The 16379-nt window shown below is 41.1% G+C and overlaps 1 protein-coding gene across 2 annotated transcripts; it reads right to left on the reverse strand.

The window, feature by feature from the left end:
- Positions 1–1180: 1180 nt before the first annotated feature.
- On the reverse strand, positions 1181–15377 carry PCNX4 (pecanex 4). 2 transcript variants are annotated; one of them, XM_010712069.4, is made up of 11 exons: positions 15207–15377; positions 11737–12463; positions 10710–10889; positions 10104–10618; positions 9244–9344; positions 8973–9095; positions 8359–8722; positions 5762–5865; positions 4296–5332; positions 3615–3801; positions 1181–3195 (listed from the first exon to the last, which is right to left on the reverse strand). In XM_010712069.4, the coding sequence occupies exons 2-11, from the start codon at positions 12423–12425 to the stop codon at positions 2944–2946; spliced, it is 3552 nt and encodes a 1183-aa protein (XP_010710371.1). In that variant the 5' UTR covers positions 12426–12463; positions 15207–15377; the 3' UTR covers positions 1181–2943. The 2 variants fall into 2 exon arrangements, with proteins under 2 accessions (XP_010710371.1, XP_019471518.1); XM_019615973.3 differs by lacking the exon at positions 15207–15377 and adding an exon at positions 12798–12889.
- Between the last annotated feature and the right edge of the window lie 1002 nt (positions 15378–16379).

Genomic DNA, 16379 nt, shown 5'->3' on the forward strand with positions numbered 1-16379 from the left:
GTGACCTTTTTGCTGCTGAAGTCCTCAGTAATGTTTGGATGTACCTGAAGCCACACACTCTCCAAGTAAAAAAAAAAAAAAAACCTACTTCATATATATAATTGAGCAATAATAAAAGAACCCATTTATAAATTATTGAAACTTTCTAAGTGTCAGAGTCAAAAGTGACATTTTTCACATGACTTTTAATACAGAACGAATCTACCGTCTAGAACAAAAATGACTGATCAAATGACAAGCAAGTCTCATGCAGCTCTGGAAGAACAGAAGGTTCATTTCACTCTATTAAGCTGATTCCTGTTGCCTCATAGTTACAGAAATGAGACAGGCTGTCTCTGGGACTTAATGTTTTTGTGTGAGAGCTAAAAAAATGCTGCTTAGATCAGAAGGGGTAAAAATCCTTTAATGAGCACTGAACTTTTGTTAAAGCTGATCTTGTTCAATATTTTTTTTCAAGGCCACAGTGTCTTATGCTTACCTTTGTGTGATGAATACTGCGATCTGTAAAGCAAGCAGGTGTTAATAAGAATTTACAACACAGCTGATGCATACCTGGTTAAAAAGGTAGAACAGTTCTCAGAGGTCACACGGCAACCAGATGCTGCATCCCAAACCATTCCCTCAGACAGATGAGTAGTAGCATATGTGCTTACAAGAGCAGCAGACAAACCTGGCTTGAAGGTGCTATAAATTCCTCATACATCAAAGAAATGCTCCAAAAAAAACGGGACTGTTCAAGTAGCACACAGAAAACAACACTCGTAACAGAGGCACTCAGCCACATCAATCTGCAGTGCAGACCAAGAGACTTTAACCAGCAGTTCTGCCAAAAATTAGATTCTGAAGAGGGCTACAGAAAATCATTACCAAGAATCAGTGTCATGCTGTCACACAACATACTGGAATGTATGAATTGGCTCAGTGTATTCATGAATGAGGGGCTGCAGGACATGTTGCCGGCAGTAGCAGGGGACAGGATGTTACAGCGTGTTGGAGTCTGTCCGTAAGCAGGAATTCTGCACATAACTAATTCTATTCCTCCATCTGGTACCAATCGAGATCTCTGCTGGAACACTGGGGCCAGTAACACCAGTTACCAGCAATGCTTTTCAAGAAGGCTGGGTACCAGATGGAGAGAACCAGGGAAAGCAAGTGAAAATGATCACAGCTCTCTTCAGTCTTTTCTCAACTAGTTTATTCAGTTTACAGAAGACAAAGTAGAAAACAAAAGAATTAAATTTTCTGTGAAGGTAAGTCAGTAGGAGGTGTACATTGAGGCAGGGAGGTTTAAATTAGACAAGAAAAAAAAAAAACAAAACCAACAATCCCAACCTTTCCAACTGGTATGAAATGTTTTAAGTTGGATAAAACATTTGCCAGGATAGTCCTCCTTGACCGGGAGCTGAAGCAGGTGCTTTGTAAAAGCCCCCAGCAGATCTGTGTCCACAACTCTCTGTTTCCAGGTACAGGGCAAGCAAGGATTTTTGTAGTTATCAGCACTTTGCTGTTCATGCTCCTGCAGCACACCAAACAATCACTGTCTAAAAGCTGATTCCATGAATATTCGGTGTGAATTTCATACCGTACTGTGAAAGGGTTATACTTCGGTGTTTGATGGGTGTTCTGGTACCACTTCTGAATTCCATTACAGGGTTTGCATACTTCACTGGTGAAAACACACAGTTAATAACCACGTACATAGCACACAATCCCGTGAGAAATTTTATCCAAGAGGAAAACATCTTAAAGGTGAGGAGCAGAAGTAATACACATGCTCCAGGTTGTGCAGGACAGGGTTCTCTAAACCAACACCATACCAGTTACGGAGCAGATGTGCTTTAAATTTATTCTACAGCTTGAAGAAAGACAAGTATTTAATCCTGCTCAACCTACTCCAGCAATAACTACACTAGAACTACAGATCTACAGAGAAAATACATTTATGTGCTAATGACTGGTGGTAATGACCAGGATAAACGAATCACTGGAGATAACCCAGGCCTGTTTTAAAGGAGACCTGCAATAATATAAAACAATTGCCAATTGTTTTTTACCTTAGCAGAGCTTAAAACAAAACAAAACCATAATAACAGATCTGCCAAAGACAGCTGGGATCGATGACCCTCAGTCATCGAGCACTCACTGGATTTGTGGAAGACTGCTTAGTGACGAGGACATAGGATACACACAAACAGTTTAAGTATATATAGCTGGGTACTGGAAGAAGGAAATAAAATTAATGCATTTGGACTTAAATTTCATCTCTCCCCTAACCACACATGCCCACTTTCATCAGCAGGCCATATGGGTTATTAATGTGTCAGAATGCAAACTGTTTTATATGAATGTCTTTGCTCCCCACAACACTTTGGTACTTTAGTAAAAATCCTCCCTTATGACTTCACAAAAGCACAGCTGATAACTTACTACAACTAAGGAAGATCACCCGAAATCATATATTATCACAAGTACTAAAACCCGAACTCAGTCCAATATAAAATGGCCAGAATAAAAAAAAAAAAAATCATATAAATAGTCATATATACACTTTGGTTACCAACTCTGTGGTTGACGGTTCTACAGGAAGCTGTGACCTGTCAGTGCAAGTCACCTGTCCAAGTATGACAAAGAAAAAGCTCAGAATGCACCACAGTTAATGATCAGAATCATGCTGCTCTTCTCTTACCTGGAGAAGAGAATTTCAGCATCTCCTGGCTTGTCAGCCACACTGGCAATGGTGTCTCAATTGTTTCAGCAGCAAGAAAACAGAACTTCCTGCCTGCTGAAGGTTCTGGCTAGCACCACTTCTGTGCAAATCACATACACTGGTTTGGCACTGCCACCCAGCGCGATTCTCAGTCTTATTTCTAGTGTATAAATGCAGCACGAGCATCCTTCCAAATGAAAAATAGAAAATAACAACAAAGAAGTGCTACAGACAGTCTAGAACAAAGACAGATGCAGAAGCTCTGAAGAATAAACAGGGTAGCCAAGGGGTGGGTCTGCAGCTTGCACAGTGAGGTTTCTCAGAAGAACTGGGTGTGCCTGGATGCTGTAGCGTTCTTCATCATCGTTCGTGGCATACAGCAGCTCCCAGGACAGATTTGCCCACTGACCTCGGATAGCTTCATCATTAAGCTTTCCCACTTGTACTAACAGTTCCTGGAGAGTGAGGACTCGCCCAGTGTAAATGCCCTTCAAAAACAAACATCAAAACGTTCATTATTTTCTCCAAGGAGTCACACAAGCACTTCAGTTACAAAGCACTGAATGAGGCTCTGAAGCACTGGGACATCTCATGCTATGAGCACTGGCTCTCTAAAATGGCAAAGTGCATCAACTAGTCTCCTTGATTCAACTCTTCTATTCTGGAACATAACCAGCAAATACGACAGCATCTGAAGAACAATGCCTTGCTATTTTCAACGACAGTGAAGTCAGCTCCTGTCTAGTACAATTTGGTGGCACAGCCTTCATCTTTTGGAACAAAACAAAACAAGAAAAAACAAAAAACACACACAAAACACATACAAACAAAACAAAACACCAGACAAACCAAAAAACAGTGGAAAAGAAAACCAAGCTTTGACACTGCTTGCTATGATTCCTCTTACCATATTTCGATCATGCCCCAAAGAAAAAAGGTATGGCTTTTCTTGGAGAACTGCTTGCTGCCACTCAAGATCTGACACCAGCCCAATGTACCAGTCATTTTCATATTCTTCCAGATAGTTAACGAGCTCTTTGAAGTTCTCAACTGGACCCAGGCTTGCTTTATCAACCATGAGTTTAAAAGTGTATCTGAAAGGTACAGAAAGATGTAAGTAAGTACTGCTGCAAAAGAGGGGAGGAAGAAAGCCTCTTAGGCAGTACTAACTTTGTCAGTTATTTCTTGACAGCTGAGTAACTAGCAGTTAGTGAGCATATGCTTTTAGCTCACCCAGACGTAAAGCACATTAGCTGAAACATCTTCCATTCATCTCAAACACTGTTACCCCTGTCTGCTAATAGGAAGTGCCAAACATTTCACTCCATCGCAATTCTCCCTGGTGATGTGGACAGTGAAAATGGGTTGAAATTCAAGAGTTGGAGGCAGCTGCAAGCAGGGAATGAATAAAGAAGGAAACTCCATATCACAGGTTTTGTGGCCTTGGCACACAGGCAGTATTTACGTAGAAAGAAGCTACAAATACCTTTAAATGAGATTGTTTTAAAGTGAACTAATCTTTGCAAACTTCTGAAGTTCAGTATGCCCTATGTCATTTTTCAAATCTGAGAGAGTATTCTGCATTTACCTGAATGCTTTTAATGCAAGTTGGAACAGCTCTGGTTTGCCAGTCAGCCAGTCCAAGCCTACAGACCAAGGAATACCACCAGTGTAGGCTCTGAACACGTGGCTCGGGGCAGGCACCGTGTTATCCAGTCCAAACAGACCAAAACAACACGACAATACACCATGGACATATAAGTCTTGTAAAGCTTTATCTTTCATAAGGTCATCAAGTAAATTGGAAGGCTTGTCTTTCAGGTGATAAAAGTCCAGCTGACTCAAAATGAAATGGTACCATTCTTCTGGAAACTTCTGCCTCATTTCATGGACTTTGGAAGGAGGCACTGGGGCTGTTCTCCATTCTTCAGGGATGCTCAATAGCTCTGAGTAAGAGCAACTAAACTCAACCCGAGATAAAACTTCCTGCTGTTTTCCTTTGTCTACAGCAGGAAGCCCAAGCCCAACAGCCCTGTGTAATTTATCTTCTGGCAACATTTCCTGTAGGACATCTTGGCTTTGTGTTTCTACAGATCCTGGAATAGACAGATGCACTTTTGGTGTCATTCCCAAATGTCGAGGTTCTTTTCTGTCTCTCATCCTGCCCCTGGGTTCGAGATCAAAAACATCACTATCATCAGTCCAGTCCTCAACTGTATCAACGCTAAAGCTTTCTTCATCCCTCAGGGGCCTGGGTGCTCCTACTGCACCACTGTGCTGCTTTCCTGCAAATGGTCCTTTCTTGTTCCTGTCTGCACTGCCCAGGGTTTCCCATGCTTTTGATTTTTTATAACAATACTGGACAAGCATCCATACAAGCACTTTAATGAAATCATCTTTTAGATGCTTTAAATTCTCATGGGAGTCAATTATTCCAGATAACACATTTCTGGCATCAGAATACAGTCTCACAGGTAGAACAGTACAAGGAGTCAAAATGTGTCCGAAATGGTGATTGAGAGAGAGAATCTTTGCATGCTCCTGATGTTCAAAGGCCATTTCAAAAATCTCATCCACTTTGTGAGCTTCAGCAGCATGACAAGATGTTTCCTGCAGCTCCAGTCCCTACAGCAGAAATGAAAACAATTTGGTTTTAGTTTTTACCAGTCCATATCCTCTGTTTTCTTACAACAATATTTGTCCCAACAAATGAAGATGTGCTCCATTATCAGAGTATTTTCAGAGAGGAGCTGCCTATAAATCTAACTAGACACTCACTACACTGTTTGGCACAGATAAATGACTTTAGAAGAAGCTAAGAATTTGCCTCACGCAAGTCTCTATCAGCTAATAAAGACATTACAGGACAGAAAATAAATAATCTTACACCTGCTTGGCATGTCAGCTGCAAGACTAGCTAATACAGACTCATCATAAAAAACTGACTAGCAGCAGGTAAATTAGTTATGTTGTTCAACAGTAATACAGCAAAATCTCTACACGGTTCTAAAACATTCAAGAGTAAATCACAAGTTAAATAAAGCACGCAGTTACCTTAATATTAACACCACAGTAAGTGAAGCCTTTTTCCAGCACCAATATCCACATCAGTCTATCCTGAAAACGGCACAAATAATGTGATCCAGGTAGAGAGAGACCTAAACAAGAAAAAAAAAGAAAAAACCCAAACCAACTGCTGTGTTACTGTAGCATTCTATCAGTGAAAGCCTTTTCCACATGCCAGCTAAGAAACTCAATTACATACAGAAAACATCAACATAAAAATTAATTATACCTGGCTAATTAGCTGCAAAACCTGACCTTGAAGTTGTGCTGCTATCTTTGAAAAAGCTGTAGAAAATTGTGAAAGCCTTAAAAACTGCATGACCACAGTATTCACACTGGACCAGGGCTAAGTAACTCCACCCTCAACTCCCTTCATAGTCTTCTGTGATTGAAGATCACCTTTAGCTGCATTTCCAAGTGCACAGTCTCCATCAATGGAGATATAAATGGAGATATATCATGGAGATATAAAATTCTTGAGACTGTGGAATACAGTGAAGAATCATCATCTAACATAAGGGTATCTCAATGGCCCTGCTTACTGTGGAGTACAAAGTTAAGGGAACAAGAAAATTCTCCTCAGTGGAAGTCAGTACCTATACTACCAGTTCCTGAATTAATTTGTCTGTATTATAGTGATTAAAAAAGTATTATTCAGGATACAAAATACAGAGCTTAAATCATTCTACTCAGGCTGGGAGGGGCTGTTGATTCTCTTGAGGGTTGAGAGGTTTGCAGAGGGATCTGGACAAAGTGGAGGGCTGGCAATCACCAACTGCACGGGGTTTAACAAGAGCAGGAAAAAAATCAGCTGCTGTAAGTTTTACATCACCAAAAATAGTCAGGAAAAATGAACTGAAATTTGAAAATTAAGTTCTGAACAACATCAGATCACAGATCGAAGTCATTAATGCTCAAAAATCCCACAATGTGGTGATGACTGTAAAAATTACACGGCTTATACCCAAACACACACGTACTATTTCTCTCTTTTAACCTATTTCAGTAAAAGAGGCAATGCCAAACTTCCTTCCAGCTGGTGGTTATCATGTCACTGTCTATTCCTCACACACTGGTGCTGTTTGAAAGTCTGATGAGGTACCTTTGCAGCAGTTTATGATTTGCTTCTGCTCTCACTCACATCCAAGTGATCACTCACTTCCATGGAGAATTTCAATTTTAGAACGTTGTGAGATGGAATCAGTGAAACCAACCATTAAGCTGCAGTTAAAATTTAAGTAACCTCTTCTATCCCAGTGAGCTAATGAAGTGCATTTTCTTGCTAACATTTTGCAAAGACTTCAATATTTTTCTTACTAGCTGTTAAAGCTACTAAAACTTCTTTACATAGAAAAAAGTATGGCTTTAAATTAAAATAGAGACACACAAAGTGGAACATCTTCATATTTTAACTCATCTGAGAACAGCACATTTTTTCTTGCTTGAAGACATTCATTCACAGATTTTTCCATTAAAGAGAAGACACTTTTCCCATCAAGACTAGTGTTTTAAATTATTTAACCTGAAGTATATATGCCACCAAAGTCACAATGGCCATAGAGACTGATGAACTGGATAGTTAAATGTCTCACTTCTTTAGAGGAAAACAGTTTTTTTGTTTGTTTGGTTTTGTTTTGTTTTTTTTTTAATATCTAACTGTATGAAAACTGCAGCAAATATTTCCTAGTAAAGCAGTTGTATTCAGTCTTCATGATAGAGTGATTAACTTTCACCCTCTTTAAATATCTGTCCAACTTTTCTAGTTGTAAACCATAAGCCACAGGCTTCTGAAAATGTTTGTCTTCTGTCAAAGGGCAACGAGCTTTTGATTATTTCTGCTATACAGAGACTGCTCATTTAGAAAATGAGCTTGCAATTTCAAGTTATTCTGTCTCCAGCTGGGAAAAACAGCAGTATTTCTTCCCTTTTATTTATAGAAACTTGTGAAATACCCAGCTTCATGTTCATCTTAGGCTTTAAGATGAGAAGTGTTGTTACAACCCTACAAGATATGACATTAAGTCTCATCAACTGGTTCTGGTCTCAACTGCTAATGCTAGTTAGGTGACACCATATATCTTATGGACATTCCATCCATATTCATCCTACCTTATAGCATAACCAAATTAGTAGAATCACCTTCTAGTCCCCAAATACTGGGATGGATGAAGAGAAAGGCATGCACATACACAAACACAAAGAGCAGTTTGACACCTCCTTCTCTCCACTGTCAAGAGAACTCCTCAATTCACTGTCTCTATATAGGTGGGATAAATTCATGCCATCTTTTTTGTTCAGTACAGAAAGATCAAGACTGCTACTGCTTCACTGCCACTTTGTTTCTGCTTATTTGCTTATTTTAAAGGCAACAAAGTGAAGTATTTCCTTAAGAGAACCTAAGAAGTAGAGTGGCATGAGAAAGATGGGAAGTAATCAGTTTTTCCTCAAATGAAAAGATCTCTGGTTATCAGATTTAACCTAAGCACTTAAAAAGTATTATCAACCAGATTCTGCCATGTTCCAGCAAAATCACATTTTCTCAAAGTATTAATTACATTCCATCGTGGTGTAGCTGCCATACCTACCTAAGCTACCAGCTGCTAACGCAGACTGCAGAGCAAGAGCCAGGCTTGGAACCATCTGCTGGTAGTACACCGTGTCAGAACAAACACATGCTGTAGCACCCACTGGTCCTGGCCAGCTTCGGATCGGCCTAGGAAACCCGATCAGAAATACTGGTAGCGTGAAGAGAGGCAGCAGTGGAGAAGAAAGGAGCGCAGAGATGGCAATGAAGATCAGCAGGATTGGGAAGAAAACCACGTTCAACGTGATTAAGGTGGCAGCAGATTTGCGACGTTGTTTTTTCTCTGTCCACGATGTCAAAAGAATGGCTATGGCAAATTGCAGCTTTGAGACAAACTGAAGCAGTCGATCCCGTAGGATACCAACCTGCAAGATACATATAACATGAGTATGTTTATCTGTATTTTCTATCACAGCACTGCTAAAACTGCCTTATCTAGAATAATTTTAAGAAAATGAAGAGTGATTATCATTGACTTCCGTTGGAGTGCATGTCTTAGTACATAGCTTTTTAGTCTCTGCTAGATCCTGAACTCTGTACATCTCTAACAGGGGAGGGCAAGGAAATAGAGTTTAGATTACAAGTAAATGCAAAAATATACATTATGACAATTACCAGCAATAGTCTGATTCCTGTATCAAGGCTCTTGTTCCACCACAGGTCTGGATTGAACACCAACATTTGCACTACTGACACAACCACAATGTCCAGTAGAGCATTTTCTGTATTCTGCCATACCTAAAATAAAGATACGTTAAAAATACATTTTAAAAGTGTGCTTAATTTTTCTGTTTTCTTGACCTGGAATATTTCTGCCAAGTCATCTTAATACTTAAATAATGCTAAAGAGAATTTCTTAGGCTAACATAATTAAACTTCAAATTACCATCCTAAATATTCTTGTGAATCCAATGGAAACAGAGACAGAATGAAGGTTTTGCAGTGACCGGTCTAGTGACAGGAATGCTATCATAGCAAATGGAGACACTGAAATGGAAACAAAAGAATAATTGATTTCCTTTCAAAAAACATAAGGTTTACAGTGGTAAGCAGCATTATTGCAGAGTAAAGTCTTAGTGCAAAAAGAAAATTCCTTCTTTCATTATGGCAAGCTCTTTTTTGTATTACACTTCCAAGACATCAAAGAACATGTCTGCACTAATGGTAATGCAAACATTTATGTCAGTGCTTGCTTTTCACTCACTACTTTGTTTGTTTCCCTGAGAAGGGAATATTTCTAGGTCAGTCCACTTCCCCAAATTGGAACTTCTTATGAAATTAAATGAACTTAAGTCAAATTTTGGTTCCCTCAAAGTAAACAAATTTGTCCCTAACCCCACCAGAAAAGAGACTGTTCTGTTTGCTAGCAAATTCAGTAAACCTGAAGAATCTCAAATCACTTTAGATTCCAAAGACTTTTTTTTTTTTTTTTTTTTTTTTTTTTTTAAGTGAATACTGATGTTTTAACTAAAATCCTTTAGGAGGCCTTACTTCTCAAGCTGGAGTTTTAATAATCTCAAACTTTAAAGTTTATCCCTTTAAAAAAAAAACAAAACTGGTAATTACTTTCAAATATTCGGAGCCCATATTTCCTCAATGCAGAAAGAACAGCAAAGAACAACAAATAATTCCAGCTACTTGGTTTTTCTTAGTTCATTCACAGTCTTGCACATACAGTAATTCTATTGTTGTTTCAATCTTCCTACAATCATCATCTAACAAACAACAGATAGTGTGTATTCCTACCTAGTGTTAGTAAAATCCTCCTGACAACACCAACTTTCATTAGCCTTCTTTGCTTCTCCATGAATACAGTCACAGTCCTGATATCCTTGGGATAAAAGGGGTTTCGGAAGGTTCCAAACAAGTACACTCTCTGAATCTCTCTAAGAATCCACACAGTTACAAGTAATACCAGCAGAATGTAACTCACTACAGCCTGGGGACTGGCCTTGGAAAACGATGAAAAGCCTGCAAACTGATGCAGCAGGCTAGCTTCTGTGAGAGCAAGTGTCAGTACAGTCAAATAAAAAATCAACTCCCTCCACCCAAGCTGTATTCTAAGACCACTATGCATATCTTTAGATTTGCTGGAGTCTAAACGGCTGCTCATGGTGCGTTTGAAGGCAAACCCAATCTCGCTTAGGTTAAGACTCAGTATGAACCCAAATCCAGTCATGAAGAGGATCACACCGAGAGTGCTGGGAATGAAATACGATGCTATTGCTGTTCCAGCAGAAATGAGAAACATTACTAACAACCTGTGAAGGAGAAAATAAAAAAGATTTGCTTGAAAAGAAAAAGGTTATAAACAATATTGCTATATTTTATCATTATATAAACAAAATTTACTTTGTGTTACTTGACATAGGTGAACCTCCTAGTCCAAACTCCAACAGTTGTTCCATTCCCCATAGAAAAAGTGCGTCAAGCGGGGGCAGAATTCCCATTGCCCACAAGAACGGCAGACAAAGAAATACGACGTGCAAAATCTGGTTTGCCTGCTCTAGAATGGGTGCGTTGACAGCAAACCTGGAAAGAAGAAATGCATCTGACTTTTGTGAAGGAAAATATAGCTGATGTGGGGGAAGGCTTTTTGCTGAACTAGTACAGAAGCATAAACATGACCTATTCGATCTACAAGACCTCAGCCGCTATCTTTTAAAATTGTAGTAATGTAATTTTGTACATAAAAGCATTTAAAACTTTCTGTAAAAACAAAAGATCAGTATTAGAAGTTGGCATAAATTCTAAGCCATATATAGTTCATCAGCAAGCACACTGACTTACAGGTGGACTGCTAAGATACTGGATTTCCCTCTGCTTCCTAGTAAACAAATACGTATGCCTCAAAGGAATGTTTTCAGGAATCTAAAGAACGTCTGAATTTTCTGTTCATGAGTTTATAGGGAACTAGTCGGGGTCCAAGACTGTTTGTATAACTATCACATTATAACTGAAAAAGCAACTAGAGTAAATTATATCTTCAAGTGCAAAACTAATCAAATCAAAACCAAACGTTTTTTTAATAATGCATCTGTCACATGAACCCATTTTCTGACTAAGTGATATCGCTATTGCTTGACACAGAGAAAGACTGCGTAAAGTACATCTAAAAGCAAATTAACACTGCAAAAGACAGTTTTAACTGTTCCTAACTTAGAAGCTGCTCAGGGTCTTCCCAATTTACGTGACAAAATATAGCAATTTAAGAACATACACAATGTAGAGCATCAGTATTTGACATACACTTCTCTGCCTTCTTTCGGACATCCTACAGTTGATTATTTTCCCTCGGAAGAATAATTTCACCTTTCTCATAAAAATACATACAAAAACAACTACTGCTTTAATTAGCAAAATGCTGCATTAGGTTTACCTGTGTGCAAGATCCACTGCAATAAAGACAAAAATATAGAAAGGTCTCATCAGGGCGGTGATTTCGTAAGTATCCAGTGCTTGGAAGGTAGCAGTCTCAGTAGCTGTATTTACGATTAGCGAATACTCTGCTATACATACAGTCACCCATCCAAACACAAAGATCATAACAGTTCCTCCGATGTTGTTATACAGCAAGGTTATTCTGTTTGGCAGCAAATACCAAGTTCCCAGCCCACACAGTACCCCTGCCAGAAGCGAATGGAATACAGTATTGATTATGTATTTCTTGCCAGGAATAATAAATTTTATTGTCTCTGAACCTACGCAGCTGGAAAATTCAAACTCATCTTCATCTGTTAGAGCATTCTGGATTTGCATTCTTTCTACTGTCACCGTTTTCTGTTTTGCATATAGATTTGCCATCTGAAGAATAAGTGCAGTGACAAACATCAGTCCTCCTGAAAGTGCTGCAGTATAATAGTCTTTCATAATGTCTAATTGGTACAGAAGCGTTCCTACTCCTCCCAAAACCCATGGCATCAAGAAAAGAATGATCTGATTCACATATACGTAAGGAGGGGCACAATAGCCCAGTTTAAACCGGGGACCTCCCAGCACAGTCTGCGGAAAGCGCTTCAAGAAGAACTCCTGCTTGTAATCATTGAGCAGTGGTACATCTGGACCCATTCTTATTACTCAGGAATGCTGGATGAATATCATTTTTCCTGTAAGAGAGCAGAAAGAAGAAGAAGGAAACATTACTGAATCTTACTCAAAACTGAGACACGGAGTTCTTTTGTCCTATTTTCATGTAGCAAATTCTAGTGGAATTTTGACGTGTTAGTTCCAGAAATTGTCCTAACGCATCCAGAGATTTTGCTACTAGAATACAACTAGTAAGCAAACACCAAGAATGTCAATAAGACCATTTTTTAATTTAAAGAATATGTTAACGATGCAAAGCTTTAGGCAGCAGATGATCTAACCTGTTACAGGGAAATGAGAAAACCACTCATCTCCATACCACAGTGTCTGCCTAAAAAGGATTTTCTTTTTCACCTGGGCTAATTCCAAACACATCTTGCTATGGAACTCCAACTTCAATTCATCCTGTTAGAGATCTCCGTGGACAAACTGAAGAGTCACTGATTTGGGCGAATAATAAAGCATACAATCACATCTGAAGTCCCAACAAAAATCAAAGCACTATGAAATAAACTGTAAAAAATTAGTAAAGCCTATTATTTTTATAATATCAGCATCTTTAGTGTCTTCCCAACATAGCTTTCTGCCTCTTAAAACATATAAAGGAAATAAACACCAATAGTTAACCATGCGCTGATTCTGCACAACTCACATCTTCCTCATGGCAGTGGAGAAAGCTGAAAGGAGAAAAGAGAATCACAGAATCACAGAATGGCCAGGGCTGGAAGAGACCTCAAGGATCACGATTTCCAACTCCCCTGACACATGCAGGGCCACCAACCTCCCCATTTAATACTAGACCAGGCTGCCCAGGGCCCCATCCAATCTGGCCTTGAACACCTCCAGGGACAGGGCATGCACAACCCCTCTAGGCAGCCTGTTCCAGCACCTCACCACTCTCACAGTGAGAACTTAAAACGCCTCTAAACCTTTACAGTGGATCATCATATAAGAGCCAGTCACAAATACTCACTGAGAAATAATGATGGTAACTCCAATATTCAAATACAATCTTATACGACTGGTCACAAAAGCGACAACTCACAGATGTTCTTGGGAGATGCTAACATGTACAAATACTTGAGGAAAGACACGGGGTAGAATAGCATTTCTATCCTCCCAAGAGCAGCACAAAGCATGCAATGCAGAACTAATTCATTGATAAGAATGCTTCTTAAAAAGAGATGCTGGATTACCTTGGGAGATGTGTAAGTATTGAAATTCTGCCTTCCTTCCACTGGACGTGCACAACCCGATGAATGCCTACTAGACATCATTGTTGATACAGTGAAATACATTGACCACCATGGAGTTCCCACCTACTGTGATCCCTTCCTTCTACAATACCAAGTCCTTTTAAGTGCATCCAAGCCCACTTCACTCCTTACATTTAATCACACACTAGTGGCAGAGGTAACTACTTGTCATTCTCAGACAAAGAAGCAGTGCAAATGAGAGATTCTAAAGGCCATTTCTATGCATTAGCTCAACCAGAAGCTCACTTTCAGGGAACACTACCCCAACACACACCCCAGTGAAATGTGGGGCCCTGCAGGCTTTCTTCAACCAGTCTCCACCAACGCTGGATTATTTTTTCTTCTGAACTGTAAAAATTCCAAGCTACAGGAAAGGAGAAGGCAGAAGTCGGTCATAATGGAAAAGACACATGTTGACAATGGGGAGAGGAATTCACTGCAGTCAGCTCAAGGATGTGAAAACGTAATAGTGATACACCCAATTAAAAACAATTTTCAAATGTCATTTTAAAAACTTACAGTTCAGCCAACCTCTTTTATAAGAATACTGCTTAAATGACTTGCATACACAAAAGTTGCTCCCAAAGTTAGGTGCAGCAGATTGATACATATGTAAAGGACAGAAGATGAGCTTTCAAACAAACGTAGAACCAAAAGGTACATCGTCTTCCTTTACAAGCAGATCTTTGGCAGCCGTGATGTTCAGCTCTCAGTAAAAACGGCTATTTCTGTTTCAAGCCTTCGTTTGCGTTGTGTTGGTTTGTATCGCCAACCAAACGCTAACAAAACATCCCTCTTACAGCTTCTGTGTAAACAACAGACATCTTTGTGTGAGATGCAGAATCTACACACACAAACAATACAGTTCCACTTGGCCATCCTCCAAAAAACCTACGAGGAGCCAGAAAAGGAAGTGAGTTTATTTATAAAGCCCAAGACTTAAGCTGAAGAAACGTGGAAATGACACCACCAGCAGTCCTGCCGGCTGCCAGCAGTCAGGTAACACCTCACGGCTCACACGAGGCGCTCTCGGGTGTCTCATTATTCCTGCACAGAGCCCTTAGCAACGGGGCTCCACACAGTACCGAATGTTTACAGGACCTGGCTCCAGCACACATTCCTAACATACGGGCCTGGCCCAGCGCTGACAACCCTCCTGGTTACCCAAACAGTCCGCGGGACAACAGTTGCTCATCCCCGGCAGGGACCAAAGCGACGTGGACACCGTCATAACGGCGATACGAGGGCTGTAGCGCCATCAGATCGCTCCACGCGTTCTACCCCACCATCCGTGACCGCACGGAGCCCTCAGAGGCATCGCGTATGGGATGCCCCCACCCACGTGCTGAAGTCCCCGCATTCCCGCGGGGAAAGCCGCAGCTCTGTGGCAGACGGCTCTGGCACCGTGCCGGCGGTGGGGAGGTTTCTCCCCAATGCCCTCAGGCCCAGCCGTGCCACGGAGCCCGCAGATCAGATCGGCTCCTCCGAGCACCACGGCGGCACCTACCTCAGGCCCGGGCTCCGGGCAGCTCGGGGAGAAGGGGAACGGGGCCGAGCCTGCGGCGGGAGGAGGAGGAGGAGGAGGACGGCAGAAAGCTGCCCCGCACCCCGGCCCCACTGCTTTCCTCAGGGGGCGTGAACGGCGCAGGCCGCGGCCCGGCGCTCCTCCCCGCCGGCAGGGCGGGAAGAGCAGGAGGAGGCGTTGGATAACGGCCTCGCGGCGGCGCTCCCTCCCCTCACAGCCGCCGCCGCCATTTTGCCGCCTGAGGGAAGCGGCCCCGCGGTGCTGAGGGCGATGCACCGTCGGCAGTACCGTGTGTGTCTGCCGCCCCGAACTGCCGTCGTCCCGCTGTAAAATGAGACGTGAGGGCCCTATCTAGCCGTGGCCTGCTGGCAGGCTCCCAAAGTGAAGAAAAAAGTGAAGAAACCCCCCCAGCCCATCCAACAGCTGCAGCAGTTTGCTATCCCTGTGTTCCCCACCAGCCTGGGCCCTGCAAACCACATCACGCCCATTGAACACTGTTTAATAGACGGAGCATCCTTAATAGGATTTACGGTTAACAGTATTATAATGTGTAACTGTGTACCATAAGGTAGCAGGGCATGCATTTGTCTACCTTAATATTCATGTTACAAGTTCTTAGAAACAGTTGCATCCATTTGAATCCCTAATAACGTTTAATGCATTTCTATGTACTTGAAATTCTAAATACAGCAAAGGAATTCCTCTGAGCAGTTTGAGTCAGAAGCGTAACTGTTTTTGGAGGCTTGTTAGTCTGTATTCTTCAGAGATAACAAAAAGACAAAGTGGGGGGTATCCAGTGTAAAACATGGGAAACGCTACTGAAAAAGGCAGATTTACATTTATGGGGTTTCTTTCCGATGGACGTCAATAGTACAAGTGACCCAGAGCCCAGTGGGCAGGACGATGCACATCTCAGGCTGCTCGGTTTCTGCAGCATTCCAGACTTCAGGTTATTCACACCTTGTCCTTGAAATGTGTCTCTTGCAATCCTATTAAAATACTGTACTGAAATATGTAAATCCTCTGACAATTTCGGGGGTAAGCAGACATAAGCTTTATTTAAAGACAATCTGCAGCTTGTGTTTCAGAACTTAGAGAAAAGATTTTTGCCTGTCCTTACTCAAGAATAAATCAGAAATTGAGTCAGTGCAAACT

This window comes from Meleagris gallopavo, chromosome 5, assembly GCF_905368555.1.
Source record: "Meleagris gallopavo chromosome 5, MGAL_WU_HG_1.1, whole genome shotgun sequence".
NCBI lineage: Eukaryota > Metazoa > Chordata > Aves > Galliformes > Phasianidae > Meleagris > Meleagris gallopavo.

What these genes read in the sequence shown, in the direction of transcription:
- PCNX4 (XM_010712069.4), bottom strand. Translation starts at nt 12,425, where the DNA reads ATGGGTCCAGATGTACCACTGCTCAATGATTACAAGCAGGAGTTCTTC. An exon ending in GCAGTGGATCTTGCACACAG is followed by an intron (nt 10,890 to 11,736) that starts GTAAACCTAATG and finishes TCTTCTTTCCAG; the next exon opens with GTTTGCTGTCAACGCACCCA. An exon ending in TCACAAGAATATTTAGGATG is followed by an intron (nt 9,096 to 9,243) that starts GTAATTTGAAGT and finishes TCTTTATTTTAG; the next exon opens with GTATGGCAGAATACAGAAAA.